The 21,122-nt window shown below is 41.0% G+C and overlaps 1 protein-coding gene across 1 annotated transcript in view; it reads right to left on the bottom strand.

The window, feature by feature from the left end:
- Positions 1-361: 361 nt before the first annotated feature.
- LOC124271635 (KAT8 regulatory NSL complex subunit 3-like) overlaps positions 362-21,122 on the bottom strand; it is a 38,272-nt gene continuing 17,511 nt past the window's right edge. Inside the window, 8 exon segments of the mRNA XM_046706789.1 lie at positions 362-2,276; positions 2,278-3,051; positions 3,204-3,330; positions 3,597-3,752; positions 5,813-6,034; positions 12,886-12,960; positions 13,131-13,202; positions 20,733-20,951. Of these exon segments, the coding sequence (XP_046562745.1) occupies positions 1,603-2,276; positions 2,278-3,051; positions 3,204-3,330; positions 3,597-3,752; positions 5,813-6,034; positions 12,886-12,960; positions 13,131-13,202; positions 20,733-20,951 (2,319 nt within the window). The 3' untranslated portion in view covers positions 362-1,602.

Raw genomic sequence — 21,122 nt, 5'->3', positions numbered from 1 at the left:
AGTCATTTCCCTCCTATGAGGAACTAATCATCTGGCATCAAGTTTGTTTTAAGTCCCAATCAGCAATATCTCAGCTAGATGATACCGACTTGTAAATATTCAAGTCTGGACTAATTGTTCGATAGGCATTCTAGAAGTTGGTGAGCTATACTCTTTATGGATAACTACTGGCAAACAAGGATAAGTTGAGCACAGACCTGACAATTGACCTGTATGAGCATGTATGAGTGCCGCCACTGGCTCTTGCCATTGTTAGCGAAGGGGCCCCAGGTTGTCCGCGATCAAGTGAAGTGCGACTTGCTACACCGACGTGAGAGTCTTATGAGCAAGGCGTGTACAGCTATGCGAGGAATCAATTTCATCGTCATGCAATGCACATGCACTAGCATACATATGCTCTACCTTTCACAAACCATATGAGTTTGCGTAAACGCATTTTCTGCGCCAGTTCAACTTGTCCTTGTTTGCCAGTAAATCTGGACAAGACAAACCAGTGATTGATAACATGAGCAACAGCCCCCTGCCATCAGGATAGGCTGACAGTCAACCGTCTGGGTCACTAACCCTGACTACCCAATCCACAAAGCTGCCTTACAATCATTGGTTGTGGGGTTGCATCAACACTTACAGTCATTGGTCGTGGGGTTTAGCTAACTCTTACAATCATTGGTTGCTGGAGACACATTCTAACCCAGAATCAATATGAACACAAACAGATCTCATTCATGGTAATATACTCCACTTTTCATTGGGATATTTTTCACTCTTTCCACATTACATGCATTAAAATATACATATAACGTCAAGCTCTACGTAACATATTTGATTGTCCCTAACAAAAGTAGCATATATATCCGCTTCCATGATAAACAGATGTCTGAAGCAAGTGTCAAGAGTGGATGGATGTGGTATGCATTAAGATTTTCTGTACAAAATCAGTAGGAAGATTCCTGTACAAGTGATACATATTTTAAAATGACAATTCCCATTATAGAGGCTTTTACCTCGAGATCATTCTCGTTATCTTGTTTTAATAAAATACTGTCTAATGAAACATACTTTACCCTTAGGGATACAGCACACAGCTAACCAGCATTTAGTGACTAGTCTGAAGCCCAAGACTAGTAAAATCCTTGTTGGTCTAGAAGCACATCTGTCAAAAAATCTTATCGAAATTAGCAGAAAATGACTTTAAGTTCAGAGTCAAGTTCAAGCCTAGGCTCACATGATTTCAGCATAGACTGACACTACTGCAGTTGCTTGTCCTGTCAGTCCTGCTGTGCAGGATAAATGCTGACATCCAGTCAAATCCTTACCACCTTTATAAATGCACTGGAGCTTTGAACACATTCAACACATGAAATGCACCTCAACACCAAGCCGATCTATCCAAGCCATAAAATGCCATTAGTTCATGTTAAATATCAAATCACATGTCATACTGGTGTCCTGAGGCGTCTTGCCAGTGTGGACAATATTGTTGGAACGGCATTTTGACAACAGCATAAGTGCTGAGTTTTTAAACCAACAGACATCATGACATTTGAACACAAAGCCAATCTATCCAAGCAATACAATGCACAGTTCCTGTTAAGAATGAAATCATAAGTCATACTGCTTGGGTGTTCTGATGCGTCTAGTTCTTGTGGATGCTATTGTTGGGAGGACGGTTTTAGCTGTAGCACTGTAGGAGGACGTCACACCCTTTGGACCACTCTTTGGGGATGTTTTACTCGTGGGAGACAAGTCTTGGGATAGTTCCGCCTCAACTGTCTTAGGGATAGCACTGGATGGGGGTGAGGAGCTTGGCCCTGGGGAGGGAGCCGAAGGGGACAGGACAGGACTAGACTCCAGTAAAGATGACACCTTACCCAGGGGCTCTGTAGACATTACAGATGGAGGTCTGTCTGGTCGGGTTGCTGATGGGAGCACTGACGATGATTTTCCAGATGGAACTGATTGTGCAGGTTTACCTGGCGGAGTTAATGATGCAATCAAAGTGGAATGAGACACTGTTTTAGTAACGGAACTACTTGGCAGAGACACTGTCAGTGTATTTGGGCTGATGAGACTTTTGCTGACAGCAATTTGCACAGGACCTTTACCAGGTTCAGAAATGGACTGTAACCTTGCCAGATCTAACTGAGAACTTGAAAGTATCTTAGCCTGAGTCACAGATATTGCCCCTGATGACACTGACAGTGAGGCTGTGGTGAGGGGGAAGTCATGGAACTGGAGTCTCTGAATGGCCTGAACCTTCTCCTGGTCTGGAGATGGGGTGCCAGGTGGTTGGGGAAACAGTGCTGGTGACAGTCGTTGTCTTGTCTGTGGCAGAGCCCGATCTTTGACCTGCCAGTGTCTGTGTGTCCAGGTTTCCAGCTTGAGTGGCCACTGTAGAAGACTGGCTTGTGCTTGGGGCTGCACTAGTAATGATCATGGCTGTCTGCCCGCTTGACCCTGTTCCTGTTGAGGACACAGACCTGCCTATAGTTGACAGCAGCTGCTGTATCTGTGTAGAAGCTGTGGCTGCAGTGGTGATGTGAACCAGAGGTGACCCTGACACAAGCTTCTGGGCCATGGAAAGAGGAATAGAGAAAGGCTTGGATCCGGTCCTCAGAAGGATCTGTGAGTGGTTCCCTGATGTCCCAGTCTGCAGCTGTATGGGAACCGTCTCTGCTGTCTTCTCACCTGGGACCTGGTCACTCTTCACAGCTGTCGCCAGCAGCGTTCCCCCTGACTGGCTGTCTGATGTTCGCTGACTGGCAAGGGCTGCTGAGGTGAGGATCTGAGACAGGGGTACAGTCGTGACGCTGGTGCTCTTGGGCACGGTGCCTTCTTCCGATCCATTCCCTTTGACTCCCTGAAGCAGCCCTGAGAGCTCCCTGGCCCCTGGTATTGTCAAGGGCTGTGGGACATTTCCAGCTGATCTGCTGGATAGCTTCGGGGATGTGAGACTGCTCCCTGACACAGTTGTTGGTAGTGAGATCTTCTTCCTCGGGACACTAGTGATGGGACTTCTTGCCTGGCGTTTCTTAGGAGTGCCCCGGCGATCTGAGGAAAGAGATATCATTTTACATCCTACTTGCAGCTAAAACAAACAGAGCTTTAGTCAAATCATGACATCCTTTACAAAACATGTTAATCTTTAGCATAAAATTTTAATAGGTGTCAATAAATTTTGAAACGTTTTGAAATGTTTTTACTTGATAGTTTGAGGGTGGATACAGGAATATCTGCTGACAAATGTGTCTCATCAGCAGGAGATAGTTGAGAGCTGAAGGTCACACCTGCAAAGGCCTGTCTCATCCCACGACCTCGGCCTCTTGATGACTGTAATTTACAAAATGTAAAGAGTCATAAAACCTTTTCTGGATGCAATCAGTTTACAGGCATTATCTATTTGCGGAAAATTATTTACAAATAGACCCTTTAATTTCAAATTCAATATTCTGCATATGAATTTTTACTCTAGAATTTTAATTAAAAAAAATATATTAATTTCTTTTGTTTAGTGGAAATAAAGCCTTACTTCTAGAATACCAGTGGTGTTAAAAGTAGTTTAGTAACAGAAAAATAAATTCCATTGCCTGACTCACCACAGTGAAAGGTGACTCGGTGATTGTCTGTGTGATTTCTCGAGATACCCGCCTTTTCTTCTTGTTGCGAATGTCAATATCAACAGACTGGTCCAAGCCTTCTAATGCTGTTGCTGACTGGGACAAGATTCCTCCCAGAAACTCACAAATCTCATCCTAGAACAAAGATTGGAATTAGAAAGGTGTTTGTATTAAATGTCCTTAAATACTTGTTTCAATATGGCTGCAGTGGCAGTCCTGGGCCTCAAAAATTATGCTGCCAATTTTTGGTAAGGATAGCTAACAAAACAGTGAACGTAACTTTAAAGCCACCCATAAATATAGACGTAACTTTGTGTATTGTGTGAGTAAATTAATACTATTTCATCACAACAGTTTTCATGTCAGTGATTGTGAACAATTCTTCCGATCAATAATATTACCATCCTCGATAATCTCCAAGGTATACGTTCCGATAAATCTCAAGTACCCTTGATACATCTACGGCTCAGCCAGATAATTCTATTCCCTCTCTTTGCTGACTCCACCTTCTCACAGTAGCCAATCAGCTAAGCCGATACAATCAAGCTTGCCAGTGTCAACAAAGATGTCGGCTCCAGCCATGAAGGTTTGCTTGCTGTGCGACTCAGATTTAGGGATATCTTACAGACAAATTGACAGGTCTGTAACCTTAAAAGAAATATGCAAGAACTCCTTCTACTGCTTTCAGGGCACCTCGGCAACAATTGTGTTGCCAAGTTAAATCGGTTAGATAAATGAAGTGGAAGTGAGTTATGGGAGAAGCCTTGTGATTGGTACGCTCAACTTCCCAGAGTAGACACCTGATTGGATAAAAAGCCAGCAAAAGGAGATAATACAATTATCGGGCTGAGCAGTAGATGCATCCAGGGTACTAGTGGAGATTTATCTGAACGTATATATACCCTGGAGATGGTTGAGGATGCAATATTTCCGATTGTTGTGGTCATACAACAACAGTAAATAGCAAATGGCACAAGTTAAGCACCTAACTGTGATGTGTGGACGTCTTCTACCTCTTAACAATGTTCATATCTGTGTCACACTCACCAGAATACACCTGTCCACCATGACCTCTGCCACACATTCACCAGAATACACCTGTCCACCATGATCTCACACGCACCAGAATACACCTATCCACCATGATCTTACACTCACCAGAATACATCTGTCCACCATGATCTCACACTCACCAGAATACACCTGTCCACCATGACCTCACACGCACCAGAATACACCTGTCCACCATGATCTCTGCCACACTCACCAGAATACACCTGTCCACCATGACCTCTGCCTCACCAGAATACACCTGTCCACCATGACCTCTGCCTCACCAGAATACACCTGTCCACCATGACCTCTGCCACACACTCACCAGAATACACCTGTCCACCATGACCTCACACGCACCAGAATACACCTGTCCACCATGATCTTACACTCACCAGAATACACCTGTCCACCATGACCTCACACGCACCAGAATACACCTGTCCACCATGACCTCACACGCACCAGAATACACCTATCCACCATGATCTCACACTCACCAGAATACACCTATCCACCATGATCTTACACTCACCGGAATACATCTGTCCACCATTATCTTACACTCACCAGAATACACCTATCCACCATGATCTCACACTCACCAGAATACACCTATCCACCATGATCTCACACTCACCAGAATACACCTATCCACCATGATCTCACACTCACCAGAATACACCTATCCACCATGATCTCACACTCACCAGAGTGAGTGAGTGAGTGAGTGAGTTTAGTTTTACGCCGCTTTTAGCAATATTCCAGCAATATCACGGCGGGGGACACCAGAAATGGGCTTAACACATTGTACCCACGTGGGGAATCGAACCCGGGTTTTCGGCGTGACGAGCAAACGCTTTAACCACTAGGCTACCCCACCGCCCCCACACTCACCAGAATACACCTATCCACCATGATCTCACACTCACCAGAATACACCAGTCCATCATGATCTCACACTAACCAGAATACACCTATCCACCATGATCTCACACTCACCAGCATACACCTGTCCACCATGATCTCACACTCACCAGAATACACCTATCCACCATGATCTCACACTCACCAGAAAAAACCTATCCACCATGATCTCACACTCACCAGAATACACCAGTCCACCATGATCTCACACTCACCAGAATACACCTGTCCACCATGACTTGTGTCACACACTCTTGCTTCTTCTTTGCCCGGCTCACACGGAGCTGATTGTCTGCCCCGCCTACCATCAGGAGCCCATTCTCTGCCTTCATCTTCTCCCGTAGGTCCTCAATGTCATCTATCTCACACACACTGGAGTGCTGGCCGACCACAAACAATGTGGGAGTTTTGCTGTCCAGGAGGGGGTCCTCCACATCCTGTAGAGAGGAAAACATGGAAACTATCAGCCATGACTTACACCACCAAGACTTTGGAAGAAGCTTGCATCATTCACTGTAAGCTGAATACACCTCGTCTTCCTTCATTCAGGGCTCCAGATAATTTTTCAACATCAGGAGTACGTACTCCTTATTTTTTAAATATAGGAGTACTGGAAAAACTTTTAGAGTACTGAATTGAATTTAATGGAGTATGTGATCTTGTGTTTCGTTTCATATATGCACCACAACATTGCTACTCGTGTGTAAACAGGTCAATAAACAATAAAACATGTAATTTTTGGAGTAAAATTGATATTTTATACTTATCCTGACTCATGCTCTTTTTGCTTGTCTTCTTCTTCTTGCGAACATAGTGGAACACTTGTATCTCCCTAATTGAAGCTCCCTTCAATTTAAAATCACTAATTAGTATTCACCACGAGTTACCTCCTTTCCACAAGCTCGGGAACGAGGGCGCCACCTCTACCCATGTGCCTCACTCTCTCCTCATATACTGAGCCCAACATTTGAATTTACAGGGAAATCCAAAGTGTTATTTGGGAGGATGGGAGGGCTGACCTCATGAGTCAGGATAAGTATAAAATATCAATTTTACTCCAAAAATTACATATTTTCCTTATCCTGACTCATGCTCTTTTGCTTGTAGCATCCTCTGCAGACGAGGTGGGAATATCTAATACTTTGGATTTTTAATAATTAGTGATTTGAACTGTGATGATTGTAATAACCCTATGGGAACTTCATAAAGGCACTGAACTGATGAATTCCTGCTGCTAACTTATCAGCTGCCATATAAAAGGTTATTACCATGTACTTATTATGATAAAGTATATATAACATTAATACAATGCTTAAGACTAATAGACTTAAGCTTGTTAATATGCTAGTATAAACTCCTTAGAGTTTGTTAGCTAAAATACTTTAAAGATATAACATAGTACTAAGCTTAAGATATGATTAAACTTAAGCTAATTATATAATAGCAAACTCTTTAGAGTTTGTTAGTTAATATACTTATATGATATAGATATAATGATGAGCTTAAGATATGAATAAGCTTTAGCTACATATATAATAGCAAAACTCTGTAGAGTTTGTTAGCTAATATTTTTATAATATGAGTATAGTACTGTGCTTAAGCTATAATTAACTTAAGCTACATACATAATAGCCAAACTCTGTAGAGTTTGTTAGCTAATATATTTTTATAATATGAGTATAGTACTGTGCTTAAGCTATAATTAACTTAAGCTACATATATAATAGCCAAACTCTGTAGAGTTTGTTAGCTAATATATATTTATAATATTAGTATAGTACTGAGCTTAAGATATAATTAACTTAAGCTACATATATATAGCAAAACTCTGTAGGGTTTTGTTAGCTAATATATTTTACAATATGAGTATAGTAGTGTGCTTAAGATATAATTAACTTAAGCTACATATATAATAGCAAAACTCCATGAGAGTTTGTTAGCTAATATATTTTACAATATGAGTATAGTAGTGTGCTTAAGATATAATGAACTTAAGCTACATATATAATAGCAAAACTCAGTGAGTTTGTTAGCTAATATATTTTACAATATGAGTATAGTATTGTGCTTAAGATATTATTAACTTAAGCTACATATATAATAGCCAAAAACTCTGTAGAGTTTATTAGCTAATATGTTTATAGTGTAACCATAGTACTAAGCTTAAGATAAGATTAGACTTAAGCTAAATGTATATAGCAAAATAAACTCCTTAGAGTTTATTAACTAATATACTTTTATGTTAAAAACATATAGTACTGAGCTTAAGTTATGATGAAACTTAAGCTATATATGTATAATAACAAAACTCCGTGGGTTTTGTTAGCTAATACCTTTATAATGTAAAACATACTGCTTAAGATATGATGAAACTTAAGCTAATTGTATAATAATAGCTTAAAACAACCCTTTAGAGTTTGTTAGCTATGATATAAACCTAGTATTGAGCTTATGAAGGAAAACTTAGCTACATATATAATAGCAAGAACTCCGTAGAGTTTGTTAGCTAATACATGTTATAATGTAACCATAAAGCTTAAAATATGATGAAACTTAAGCGAAATATATAATAGCAAACCCCTCTTTTAGAGTTTTGATAGCTAATATACCTATATGATATAAACATAGTACTGGCTTAAGATATGAATAAGCTTTAAGTTACATATATAATAGCTAAAACTCTGTAGAGTTTGTTAGCTAATACATGTTATAATATAACCATATTAAGCTTAGAAATATGATGATACTTAAGCCAAATAGCAAAAAACTCTTTAGAGTTTGTTAGCTAATCTACTTATATGATATAAACATAGTACTAAGCTTAAGATATGAATAAGCTTAAGCTACCTATATAATAGCAAAACTCCTTAGAGTTTGTTGTAGCCAATATATTTTAATAATATGAGTATAGTACTATGCTTAAGGTATAATTAGCTTAAGTTACCTATATAATAGTAAAACTCATTAGAGAGTTTGTTAGCTTAATTAACTTAAGCTATGTATAAAATAGCCAAAAACTCTGTAGAGTTTGTTAGCTAATGCATTTATCATGTAACCATAGTATTACTCTTAAGATATGAATAACTTAAGGTAAATATATATAATAACAAACTCTGTAGAGTTGTTAACTTATATATTGTATGATGTAATAATCATAGTACTGTGATGATAAAAGGAACTTAAGTGAATTATATATAGCATGAAGCTATTTAGTATTGTTATAAGATAAGTAAAAATCTGTTAGATTGACTTATCTTCTCCGAGGAACTGTCAGCTGTTGTCAGCGAGGACCATGGGATCTAATTGGTGTATACCTGAGACGCCCTCGGTGGTGATATCTCTCAGATAATGGTTTGCAACCACCATATCGATTTCCAGAAATAAACCCTCCATTATTTCAATCACATTTGTGTAGAACAATTGTAGAAGTTAGCTTATAATATCATGAGTATTAAGCTCATGGAGGGTCGGAATAGGTCCATCCGCGATATGCACGTAGTATGACAGTTCTGATCCAAATGGAGATATAGTACATGAGACTTCACTCTGGCGTAGTTGATGATAGAGGAAATAATCTGTTGCATTTTTTCCTCCTGTTTGGTTTGGTGGAGATAAATTTACAGTGCTCTTGCTGGCCATCTTGATAGAATCATCGTATCATGGGGTCCAAGTATGTCATCCAGGCGTGTTCATAAACCTCACTTGTGAGGTGTTGGAGCACTATATTCATATCCCCAGGTTAGGCGTGAAATTTCCGTTTTATTCTCCAAACAGAAGTTTAGTAGGTTTACTAACCATCTAGTTGTGTTAGTTAAACGATGAAATTCAGCTGTAGTCTGAAACGCTGTGGATTTAGATCCACTTGTATCTTTCGTCTAGGTAATTAAGCCTGCGAAGTCCTTGGCGATGTAGGTGCACCACCCGGTGTGTCTGTCCTCGTTGAACTTTATGTAAATCGCTTCGACTGCGATCCCTCGTCTTAACTTGACAGGGGAGGTCTCTAACTTGAAGAAAGGCAGTCTAATCATGAATGTTCAGGTTAACTGGACTGTAATGAGGCTTGCTCGCTCACTGATATATAGTTGTCACTTGTGGCGTAAGTCTTGAGCTGTGAATAGAGATCGACCTCTGTGTAGGTCGTTGTCCCTCGCGGTCCAATCAGAACAAGGCATTTTGATTCTGTATAATACCCGCTGTGATGTCACCGTGTGGCGGGAAAAACCCACCTTGAATAAATTCTTTTCAAATTCGTTGATATTAGCATAAACGTCGGTCTTCACCGTAGCTTCGAAGTTATCCGAGTGACCACGTGTTTCGAGGGTTAATGGTAACCGCTGTGAACCTCCGTATGAAAATATCTCGCCTCTGTAATTTTATGCTGGGTAGGTTATTTTCCTGGTTGTCGTGAAAATAATTTCAGTTTGAATATAATTCCGACTTCCTTATATATAAGGGTATAAACAACTTGCAAGTTGTGAGCTTGTAGACTGTATACATGAATGTATCGTCATAATTGTAGAATTAACGTTGAACTTGTTGTACATATTTCTTCTCAGAAACTTTGACGATTAAGAGTTATACTGCGCTGTAACAAGGCTGCTGTTCAATTTCGATATTGAATTGTCTGCAGATATCGCGTAATGGTCACGCATGTAGATAATCGTATCGTCCGTCCGGGATTGTATATTAGCAATTTATACGGAATAGTTGATTTCTGTGAAGATCTATGAAATGTCGTTGACTAATAATACAGCGGCGTTCTGTGTTGTAAATAGCCTGAGCAATTATCTTCGGCAGTGGCTTATAGATTTCGCATCTGGCATACAGTTGATAATCAACTTATGCGACGCCTTGAACGGACTGACGAGTAGCTATATATGACGAAGTGGCTGGTATATGGAAACCTTGGAGGAGACTTCCTCGTGAAGTATCCCTTCTAGATCTTCTGGGTGAAGTAGACTTGAGTTACTTAGCCTTCGCGACCATCGCGAAGGTGTCGAAGTCAAAGCCCGATTAGTATATATATATATATAAAATATATATATGAGCTTTTGCTTCGCGGAACAGCCTCTGTGTTTAACAGGATGTGGGATCGCCTGCTTGCCTAAGTAGGGTCGCATGGATCATCTTATCATATTCAGAAGTCGTATACTGTAAGTCTGGTGATAAGTGTCTAATTGATCGCTCTAGATCTATTTAGGCCAGCGCAACATATCGCCTCGGCCATGGATTCAACAGAACCAATATACGATTGTAGTTCTTATACTTGATATCTATGATCAACTTGTCTATGGGTTGATCTTCTCGAGACTTGTGAGGGGAACGTTGATAGTTTCGCCAAGCTCTTGTATAGTCCCTCGATGTCCTTCTAGATGATGATGATCTGATTCAGGTGTCCTTCGCCACATGCATGCCTCGCTGGCTTCCTCTGCGTCCAACCGGGAACGACGATATGACCTTCGCGAAGGCTTCCGTGGATGTCTGATGGTCCGAGTCCACATCTAGGGATGAAACCGCGCCAAGGTGATGATCTGATCCTGCCTTCGCGAAGTCCTCCGCTGGGCTGTACATCTAGGTTCTTTCCGCCTTCGAAGGCTGTACATCTAGGTCCTTTTCCGCTCCGCTAAGGCTGTACATCTAGGTCCTTCGTCAAGGTGGTCCGCGGACTTCCTTCAGCGAAGGTGACATCGCCCTGGCTGCTACGCTGGACGGGGGTGCCTCTGGGGTGTTGTACGTTGGAGCCTTCGCTGGCTTCGACCCTGCTACCGCGAGATATTGGTCCTCCATGATGTTCATAATTTGTCGCATCATGTCTTCTGGGATGGTCTGCGGCGAGGTGGTCGCCGGGTGCTTTATCTGGCGTGTTAATGGAGGGGTCCACCGGAAAATCGTGGTACGACATCAGTGTGGAGGCATCAGGCTGCATGGTGATCTCTGCTGATGTCGTTATAATAGCTGTCACCGTCGCTTTCTTGTGGCGTGACGGGATGATGATCAGCTGATCATCGTAGAGGTCCAGGTCATCGGCTGGAACAATCTCGGTTGAGAAAGTCCTAGTAGACTTCGTTGATTTTCCCTCAGAGGTCGACGCTGCCCTGGGTGTGCGACGTCTGCGCTGGGTGTTGGTAATGATGGGACCCTCAGGACGATCATCGCATATCTGCGTTGGTACATCAGGCTGCATGCTGATCTGTGCCGACATGTAGTAGAAAAAACCCTCTAGTCTTCTGCTGCGACGATGGGATGTCTGGGGAAGCAGGATGCTTCTTGGAGATGGCGGACTACGTCCCACACCTCTCCACCACTCTAGCGGAACACCACACGGGAGGGGAGTCGGCCAACAGCAGTAGACTGGCGAGGGGTTCCGTGTATCAGTCATACTAGACTCTGCATACGCGACTCTATCTGCTGTAAAGCGTGCCAAACGCAAAGTAAATATTAATAAAAAGGTAGAATTGGATAAATTAGTACCGCAACTGCAATGTGAATATAATAAACATGGCCGGTGACATCATATTAAAGGCGGATCAGCAGCAGCATAAAAAACGAATCTGCAATAGTACAGAATTTTCATCAACGTAATCCACTGAAACAAACACGGGCGTCCCCGTGACTAAACTGTAGAAAAACGACTAAATATCAATATATAATCGTTGAAGGATACTAGCTAAACCTCTATAGATGTCTATACGAGGTAACTAACTAAATATAATTCAAAGGATATAGTGTGTCGGAGACACAGGCGCTCCTGCGTCCAGCTCACTGTGCAAAGCGAAGAAGGAGAGTGGAGGCACATGGGTAGAGGTGGCGCCCTCGTTCCCGCGCTTGTGGAAAGGAGGTAACTCGTGGTGAATACTAATTAGTGATTTTAAATTGAAGGGAGCTTCAATTAGGGAGATACAAGTGTTCCACTATGTTCGCAAGAAGAAGAAGACAAGCAAAAAGAGCATGAGTCAGGATAAGGAAAAATAATACTTTTTTCAGATAAATACGTCTGTAAATGATTCTAAGATCATACACCACTGCTGTGGTGCGTATCTGCTACTGTTTCTAAATTATTTCCTACCGTATTGTGCATATTTTTTATCCGTACATACGCCGATACGGCCTTTATCTGGAGCCCTGTTCATTACTATCTAAACATATCTTTTCTTTCATCACTACTACCCTCTTACTTTAATACAAACAGAAAACATCCCTATCTTGCTCCACAACAACTGGATACAACCCCTCTCTATCCACTACAATATGAAAACACACCCCTCTTGCTCCACAACTGAATACCCACCCCTCTTCCTCCACTGATGCCTGTGAAAGGGAACCCCAGACACACCACAGCCGTCACCAACTCCACCAGCGCAACCTGCAACATGCACATAGATCATAGTCATATATAGGATATACAAGAACAATGTGATACTTAGTTATTTTGCTTTCCCAATGACTGTTAACATTCTGAATCAGAAGACAACAAAACAAATCTAAACAATAACTGTTCTGACATATTCTTGTTTTAAAATATCTGTAACTCACATGACAGGCAACAAGAGCTCCAACATCCCACCCAATAAGAATGATGGGTCGATTCTGGGAATGACTCTTTGACTGAAAGAAAGCAGAAATATATGTCAGCATTTCAAGATTTGCATTTTCATTAGGCATAATAGACCTCTTTTTCTTCATAGTTCCATCTATATCAATCTGAGATCAGGACTTAGCTCAGGTAATATTTTAGGCCAGGGAGTGCTTACATTGCTTATCGATGTGAGTTTTTGTGTGGATATTCAATAAACTTTACTCTCCTAGGAACAAGAAATCCAAAAAATTCAAATTTTCCAATTTTCAACTGGCAAGTTTAATAATATACACCTGGAATGGAAACATTGGCTTTACAGTGACGATAATTATTTGGGGGTAAGCATTTACAAGCATTAAGCATGCATACATTTTTTATAATAACAAGCGTGATTATCCATGTTATAAGACTCAGCAGTAACAATAAATGATTATAATTAGATGTTCTGTTCCCTGATTTATCCTGATGTGGGGTGTTTGGTTGATCCGTAAACCATTTAAAAAAAGCATGTAATTTTTAGAGTAAAATTGATATTTTATACTTATCCTGACTCATGCTCTTTTTGCTTGTCTTCTTCTTCTTGCGAACATAGTGGAACACTTGTATCTCCCTAATTGAAGCTCCCTTCAATGTAAAATCACTAATTAGTACACCACGAGTTACCTCCCTTCCACAAGCTCGGGAACGAGGGCGCCACCTCTACCCATGTGCCTCACTCTCTCCTCATATACTGAGCCCAACATTTGAATTTACAGGGAAATCCAAAGTGTTATGTGGGGAGGATGGGAGGGCTTATCTCATGAGTCAGGATAAGTATAAAATATCAATTTTACTCTAAAAATTACATATTTTTCCTTATCCTGACTCATGCTCTTTTTGCTTGTAGAATCCTACGGAAAAGGAGGTGGGAATATATAATACTTTGGATTTTAATAATTAGTGATTTGAACTGTGATGATTGTAATAACCCTATGGGAACTTCATAAAGGCACTGAACTGATGAATTCCTGCTGCTAACTTATCAGCTGCCATATAAAGGTTATTACAATGTACTTATTACAATGTACTTATTATGATAAAGTATATATAACATTAATACAATGCTTAAGACTAATAGACTTAAGCTTGTTAAATTGCTAGTATAAACTCCTTAGAGTTTGTTAGCTAAATTACTTTTAAGATATAAACATAGTACTTAAGCTTAAGATATGCTTAAACTTAAGCTAATTATATAATAGCAAAACTCTTTAGAGTTTGTTAGCTAATATACTTATATGATATAAACATAGTGCTGAGCTTAAGATATGAATAAGCTTTAGCTACATATATAATAGCAAACTCTGTAGAGTTTGTTAGCTAATATATTTTACAATATGAGTATAGTACTGTGCTTAAGATATAATTAACTTAAGCTTACATATACAATAGCCAAAACCTCTGTAGAGTTTATTAGCTAATAGACTTATATTGTAACCATAGTATTAAGCTTAAGATATGATTAGACTTGCTAAATGTATATAGCAAAAAAACTCCTTAGAGTTTTTAACTAATATACTTTTATGTTAAAAACATAGTACTGAGCTTAAGATATGATTAAACTTAAGCTATATATATAAAAGCAAAACTCCAGTGAGTTTGTTAGCTAATACATTTTATAATGTAACCATACTGCTTAAGATATGATGAACTTAAGCTAAATATATAATAGCAAAAACCTTTTAGAGTTTTGTTAGCTAATATACTTATATGATATAAACATAGTATTGAGCTTAAGATATGAAGGAAACCTTAAGCTACATATATAATAGCAAAACTCCGTGAGAGCTTGTTAGCTAATACATGTTATAATGTAACCATAAAGCTTAAAATATGATGAAACTTAAGCCAAATATATAATAGCAAAACTCTTTTAGAGTTTGATAGCTAATATACCTATATGATATAAACATAGTACTGCCTTAAGATATGAATAAGCTTAAGTTACATATATAATAGCAAAAACTCCAGAGAGTTTGTTAGCTAATACATGTTATAATGTAACCATAAAGCTTAAAATATGATGAAACTTAAGCCAAATATATAATAGCAAAACTCTTTTAGAGTTTGATAGCTAATATACCTATATGATATAAACATAGTACTGCTTTAAGATATGAATAAGCTTAAGTTACATATATAATAGCAAAACTCCGTAGAGTTTGTTAGCTAATACATGTTATAATGTAACCATAATGCTTAAGATATGATGAAACTTAAGCCAATTAGCAAAAACTCTTTAGAGTTTGTTAGCTAATATACTTATATGATATAAACATAGTACTGAGCTTAAGATATGAATAAGCTTAAGCTACCTATATAATAGCAAAACTCAGTAGAGTTTGTAAGCTAATATATTTTATAATATGTGTATAGTACTATGCTTAAGATATAATTAACTTAAGCTAATTATATAATAGCCAAAAACTCTGTAGAGTTTATTAGCTAATGCATTTATAATGCAACCATAGTACTACGCTTAAGATATGATTAACTTAAGGTAAATATATAATAACAAACTCTGTAGAGTTGTTAACTTATATATTGTATGATGTAATAATCATAGTACTGTGATGATAAAAAGAACTTAAGCAAATTATATATAGCATGTAGCTATTTAGTACTGTTATAAGATAAGTAGAAATCTGTAAGATTGACTTATCTTCTCGAGGAACTGTCAACTGTTGTAGCGAGGACCCTGGAACCGAATTGGTGGATACCTGAGGCGTCCTTGACGGTGATATCTCTCAGATAATGGTTGGCAACCACCATATCGGATCTCCAGAAATAACCCCTCCATAATTTCAAATAACATTTGTGTAGATCAATTGTAGCAGTTAGCTTCTAATATCATGAGTATTAGAAGCTCATGGAGAGTCGGATCGGGTCCATCAGTCTTGTAGGCACATAGTATGACAGTTCTGATCCAAGGAGATGGTAGTACATGAGACTTCGGCTCTGCAGTAACTTGAATATAGAGGAAATAATCTGATGCATTTTTCCCTCCTGTTTGGTTCGGGTGGAGATAAATTTACAGTGCTCTTGCTGGCCATCGTGATAGAATCATCGTTATCATGAAGTCCAAGTATGTCATCCAGGCGTGTTCATAAACCTCACTTGTGAGGTGTTGGAGCACTATATACAGATCCCGGTTGGAGCGTGAAACTTCCGCTTTAATCCTCCAATCAGAAAGCTTAAGTAGGTTTACTCACCATCTAGTTGTGTTAGTAGTTTGATGATGAAATTCAGTTGTAGACTGAGACGCTGTGGATTTAGATCCACTTGTATTCCGTCCGCTCAGGTAAATTCGCCATGCGAAGTCCTTGACGATGTAGGTGCACAACCAGGTGTGTCTGTCCTCGTTGAACTTTATGTAAAATCGCCTGACTGCCGCCCTCGTCCCTAACTTGACAGGGGAGGTCTCTAACCTGAAGAAAGCAGCCCAATCATGAAGGTTCAGATTAACTGGACTGTAAGGAGGCTTGCTCGCTCACTGATATATAGTTGTCACTTGTAACGCGTGAGTCTTGAACTGTGAACTAAGACCGACCTTCGCGTGGAGTGTCGTTGTCCATCGCGGGTCCAATCAGAACAAGGCATTTTGATTCTGTAGAATACCACCCGCCAGTGATGTCACCGTGTAGCAGGAAAAACCTTGTATAAAATCTTGCCGCCGTTTATATTAGCATAATCGTCGGTCTTCACCGTAGCTTTCGAAGTTACCCGAAAGTGACCACGTGTTTCGAGGGTTAATGGTAAACGCCAGCTGAAACCTCCGGGCGCCAAATACCTCGCTCTGTAATATTAATGCTGGGTAGGTTATTTTCCTGGCTGTCGTGGAAAGTAACTTCAGTTTTGGATATAATTCCGACTTCCTTATATAAAGGTACAATAAACTTGCAAGTTGTCAGCTTGTAGACTGTATACATGAATGTATCGTCATAATTGTAGAATTAAAGCTGAACTTGTTGTACATATTACTTCTCAGAAACGTTGGCGATTATGAGTTATACTCGCTGTAACAGGTTGCTGTTCAATTTCGATATTGAATTGTCTGCAGATCTGTGCGTAATGGTCACGCATGTAGATAATCGTGATCGTAGTGTGGGATAGCATATTCTAGCAATCTATAACGAAAGTTGATTTCTGTGAATATCTATGAAACGCCGTTGACTAATTTATATAGCGACGTTCTGTGTTGTAAATAGCCTGTGCAATTGTCTTCGCATTAGGCTTATAGACGGCATATGGCATACAGTTGATAGACACTTTATGCGATGTCTTGAACGGACTGACGAGTAGCTATATATGACGAGTGGCTAGTATATGGAGACCTCTTGGAGGATACTTCCTCGGTGAACGCCGAGAGACTTCACGAAGCTCTCGAAGTATCCCTTCTAGATCTTCTGGGTGAAGCAGACTTGGAGCCACTTTAGCCTCGGCGACCTTCGCGAAGGTATCGAAATCAGAGCCCCGATCAGTATATATATATGTAATTTTTAGAGTAAAATTGATATTTTATACTTATCCTGACTCATGCTTGCTTCGTGAACCACCTCTGTGTTCAACAGGATGTGGGTCGTGGCGCTTCTCCTCCGTGGCGTCCCTTGTAACTGGTGAGGCTCTAGTTCTTCGCATGAGGCGCCTGGGACTTCCTTATCGAAGTGTCTAGAGTCCGATCAATATATGAGCGTTAGCTTCATACAGGGTGTGGTTCTTGCTGGTTCTGCATAAGTAGAGCCGAGTAGATCATCCTATCATCTTCAGAAGTGTCGTGGTCACCGAAATCTGGTGATAAGAATCTCATTGATCGCTCTAGATCTATTAAGGCCAAAGAACATACGCCTCTGGCGCTTGAACTTACATGCCTTTATGGTAGGCTGTGTCCACATTCTGTGGCACCTCAGCAATCGGGTCGATCGGAGGTAGGGTGAGCGACGCCTACATCGTCTTCCTTCATCAGGTATGTCTGCGCTGAGTTGCCACTCTTGGACGGTGAAGATAAATCTAGGTTGTTTACCATCCAATATCTTATCTCAGCGTCTGAGAAGATGATGTCTCCATCATCTTCTGTACCAGCATCGGTGATGAGAGGTTGATGCTCTTCTGATGGTGACCTGTGTGCTGCTATCTCTATGTCGGGTGACGCTGCCGACTTGTGTGGTGACCTGCGCAGGTGATCGACGTGGTGATGTACGTGGAGATCGTCGTGGTGAACGGCGTGGAGATCGTCTAGGTGATCTGCGTCTATGGGATGACCTTGAGTCCGCATCTGAGGATGAGGCCGAGGGACGGTGATTTGATCTCTCCCGTCTTCGCGAAAGCCTTCGCGAAGACTGTACATCTGGGTCCTTCCGTCGAGGTGGTCTGTGACTTCCTTCTCGGGCTGCTTCGTCGTGGCTGCTACGCTGACTGGGGGTGCCTCTGGGGTGTTGTCTCGTTGCTGCTCAGGCCCTGGGCTGGCTGCTTCTCCGTCTGTAGTGGCCCTCCATCATGGTCATGATCTGCCGCAACAGCTCGTCTGGGATGGTCTGCGACGAAGTGGTCGGTGCCCTCTCTGCGATGACAGCTGCTGAGCCCTCAGGGAAGTCGTCTGACATCAGTGTAGAGACATCAGGCTGCATGGCGATCTCTGCTGATGTCACTGGTCGCTTCTTGTGGCGTACGCCGGGGATGATGATCGGTTGATCATCGTAGAGGCCCAGTTCAGCGGCTGGAACAATCTCGGTTGAGAAAGTCCTAGTAGACTTCGTTGATTTCCCCTCAGAGGACGGCTGCCCTGGGGTGCGAAGTCTGGCGCTGAGTGTTGGTAGCGACGGGACCCTCAGGAAGATCATCGAATATCAGCGTTAGTACATCAGGCTGCATGTTGATCTGCGCTGACATCACTGTTGCCGACATCGGTCATTCTTTTGATGTACATCAGGTATGATGATCGGCTGATCATCATACAGGCCCAAATCTCAAGCGACGGAACAATCTCGGCTGAGAAAGTTCTAGTAGACTTCGTTGATTTCCCTCAGAGGTCGACGCTGCCCTGGGGTGTGAAGTCTGCGTTGAGATGCAGTAGAAGCCCTCTAGTCTTCGGCTCGCGACGATGGGATGTCTGGGAAGCAGGACGCTTCTTGGAGGCCCGGCGGACTACGTCCCCGCCTCTCCACCACTCTAGCGGAATACCAGACGGGAGGGGGTCGACCAACCGCAGTAGACTGGCGAGGTTCAGGTGTATCAGTCATGGCTAGACTCTGCATAATAATGACCTATCTGCTGCGCTGCGTCTCAAACATAAAGTATTTATTTATTAAAGGCAGAATTGGATAAATTAGTACCGCAACTGCCACGTGAATAAAATGAACATGGCGCAGTACAGCTAGGGCATATTAAATGCGGATCAGCAGCAGAATAAAAACGTAATCTGCAACAGTACAGAATTTTCATCAACGTAATCCACAGAACAAACATGGCGTCCGTGAATAAACAGTAGAAACACGACTAAATATCAATATATAATTGTTGAAGGATACTAGCTAAACCTCTATAGATGTCTATACGAGGTAACTAACTAAATATAATCCAAGGATATAGTGTGTCGGGAGACACAGGCGCTCTCACGTCCAGCTCACTGGGCGAAGAAGGAGAGAGTGAGGCACATGGGTAGAGGTGGCGCCCTCGTTCCCGCGCTTGTGGAAGGGAGGTAACTCGTGGTGTACTAATTAGTGATTTTACATTGAAGGGAGCTTCAATTAGGGAGATACAAGTGTTCCACTATGTTCGCAAGAAGAAGAAGACAAGCAAAAAGAGCATGAGTCAGGATAAGGAAAAATAAGCATTGTCACTAAGATGACACAATCCCCCACTGCAAATTATCAAATCAAACTTAAAAAATAATGAAAGTGAAGGTCGTATCTTAAGATGAAGTTAAATGTCAACAAAAAAATGACCAGTCAACCTCTCTTGATATCTTGCTCTGTAGTTGTTCAAACACAAATATTTTCAAGACTCAATTTGACCTTGACACGCATGTCATAGTGTATGAGATATGCAAAAACAGTAATAAAGAAATTGCTTATCAAAAAGCATTCAAGAGAAGTCTTGAAAGTTTATGAAGAAAATCCAGTGAACTGTTCTTGAGATATCTTGCTGACAATCTTAACATGCAGGTTAACATGCTAAAATCTTCAGAGAGTCGCTGTGACCTTGAAAATTACATGAAGGTCACCAAAATCAACTGGGCCCTGCACCTTCCCTAGATGAAGCTTGGTGTCAAATATGAAGAAGATCCAGTGAATGGTACCTGATATATCTCTCTGACAAGGGTAAAACATCCCCTTGTGACCTTGACCAAACCTGACTGGGACCTTTTGCATACTGCAATGAACCTAGGTACCCAATATGAAACGAAACTAGTCAATGGTTCTTAAGATATTCCAATTCGTACATACAGATGGACGTTTAGCTTCGCTCTAAACGTGCAGCAGGGGATAATAAACTATAATGCCTCATAACTCTACACGTTTCCTCACCTCCAGCACCTTGGTCCTGACAGCTCCTATCATGTGTTCGAGGCACTGTGCGATGCCGACCCCGCTGCCTCCGTTGACTGTGTGCATGGTAACAGGGATCACTTTGCCCAAGTTGGACAGCTGGGCATTCCAGAACTTGCTCCTCTTGGAATATGCGATACTGGAGTGGATAGGGCCACTTGGGGCTATCAGGAGGAGCGGGTTGCCAGGCAACTTCTTCTGTGAAGGATATGATTTATCATTGTGAAAAAGGTCACATGCTGTATAATATACATCACAACTTTTATCTGTAACAGAATAAACAGCCAGGATAAACTAAACATAACACTGAGTCACTATACAGGATGAGAACAAGTTTTGAGTCAAACTTGAATACAGGGATCTGAGGGG

This window comes from Haliotis rubra, unplaced genomic scaffold (assembly GCF_003918875.1).
Source record: "Haliotis rubra isolate DU_JTF1 unplaced genomic scaffold, ASM391887v1 Scf162, whole genome shotgun sequence".
NCBI lineage: Eukaryota > Metazoa > Mollusca > Gastropoda > Lepetellida > Haliotidae > Haliotis > Haliotis rubra.
This window is presented reverse-complemented; position numbering and strand designations above follow the sequence as displayed.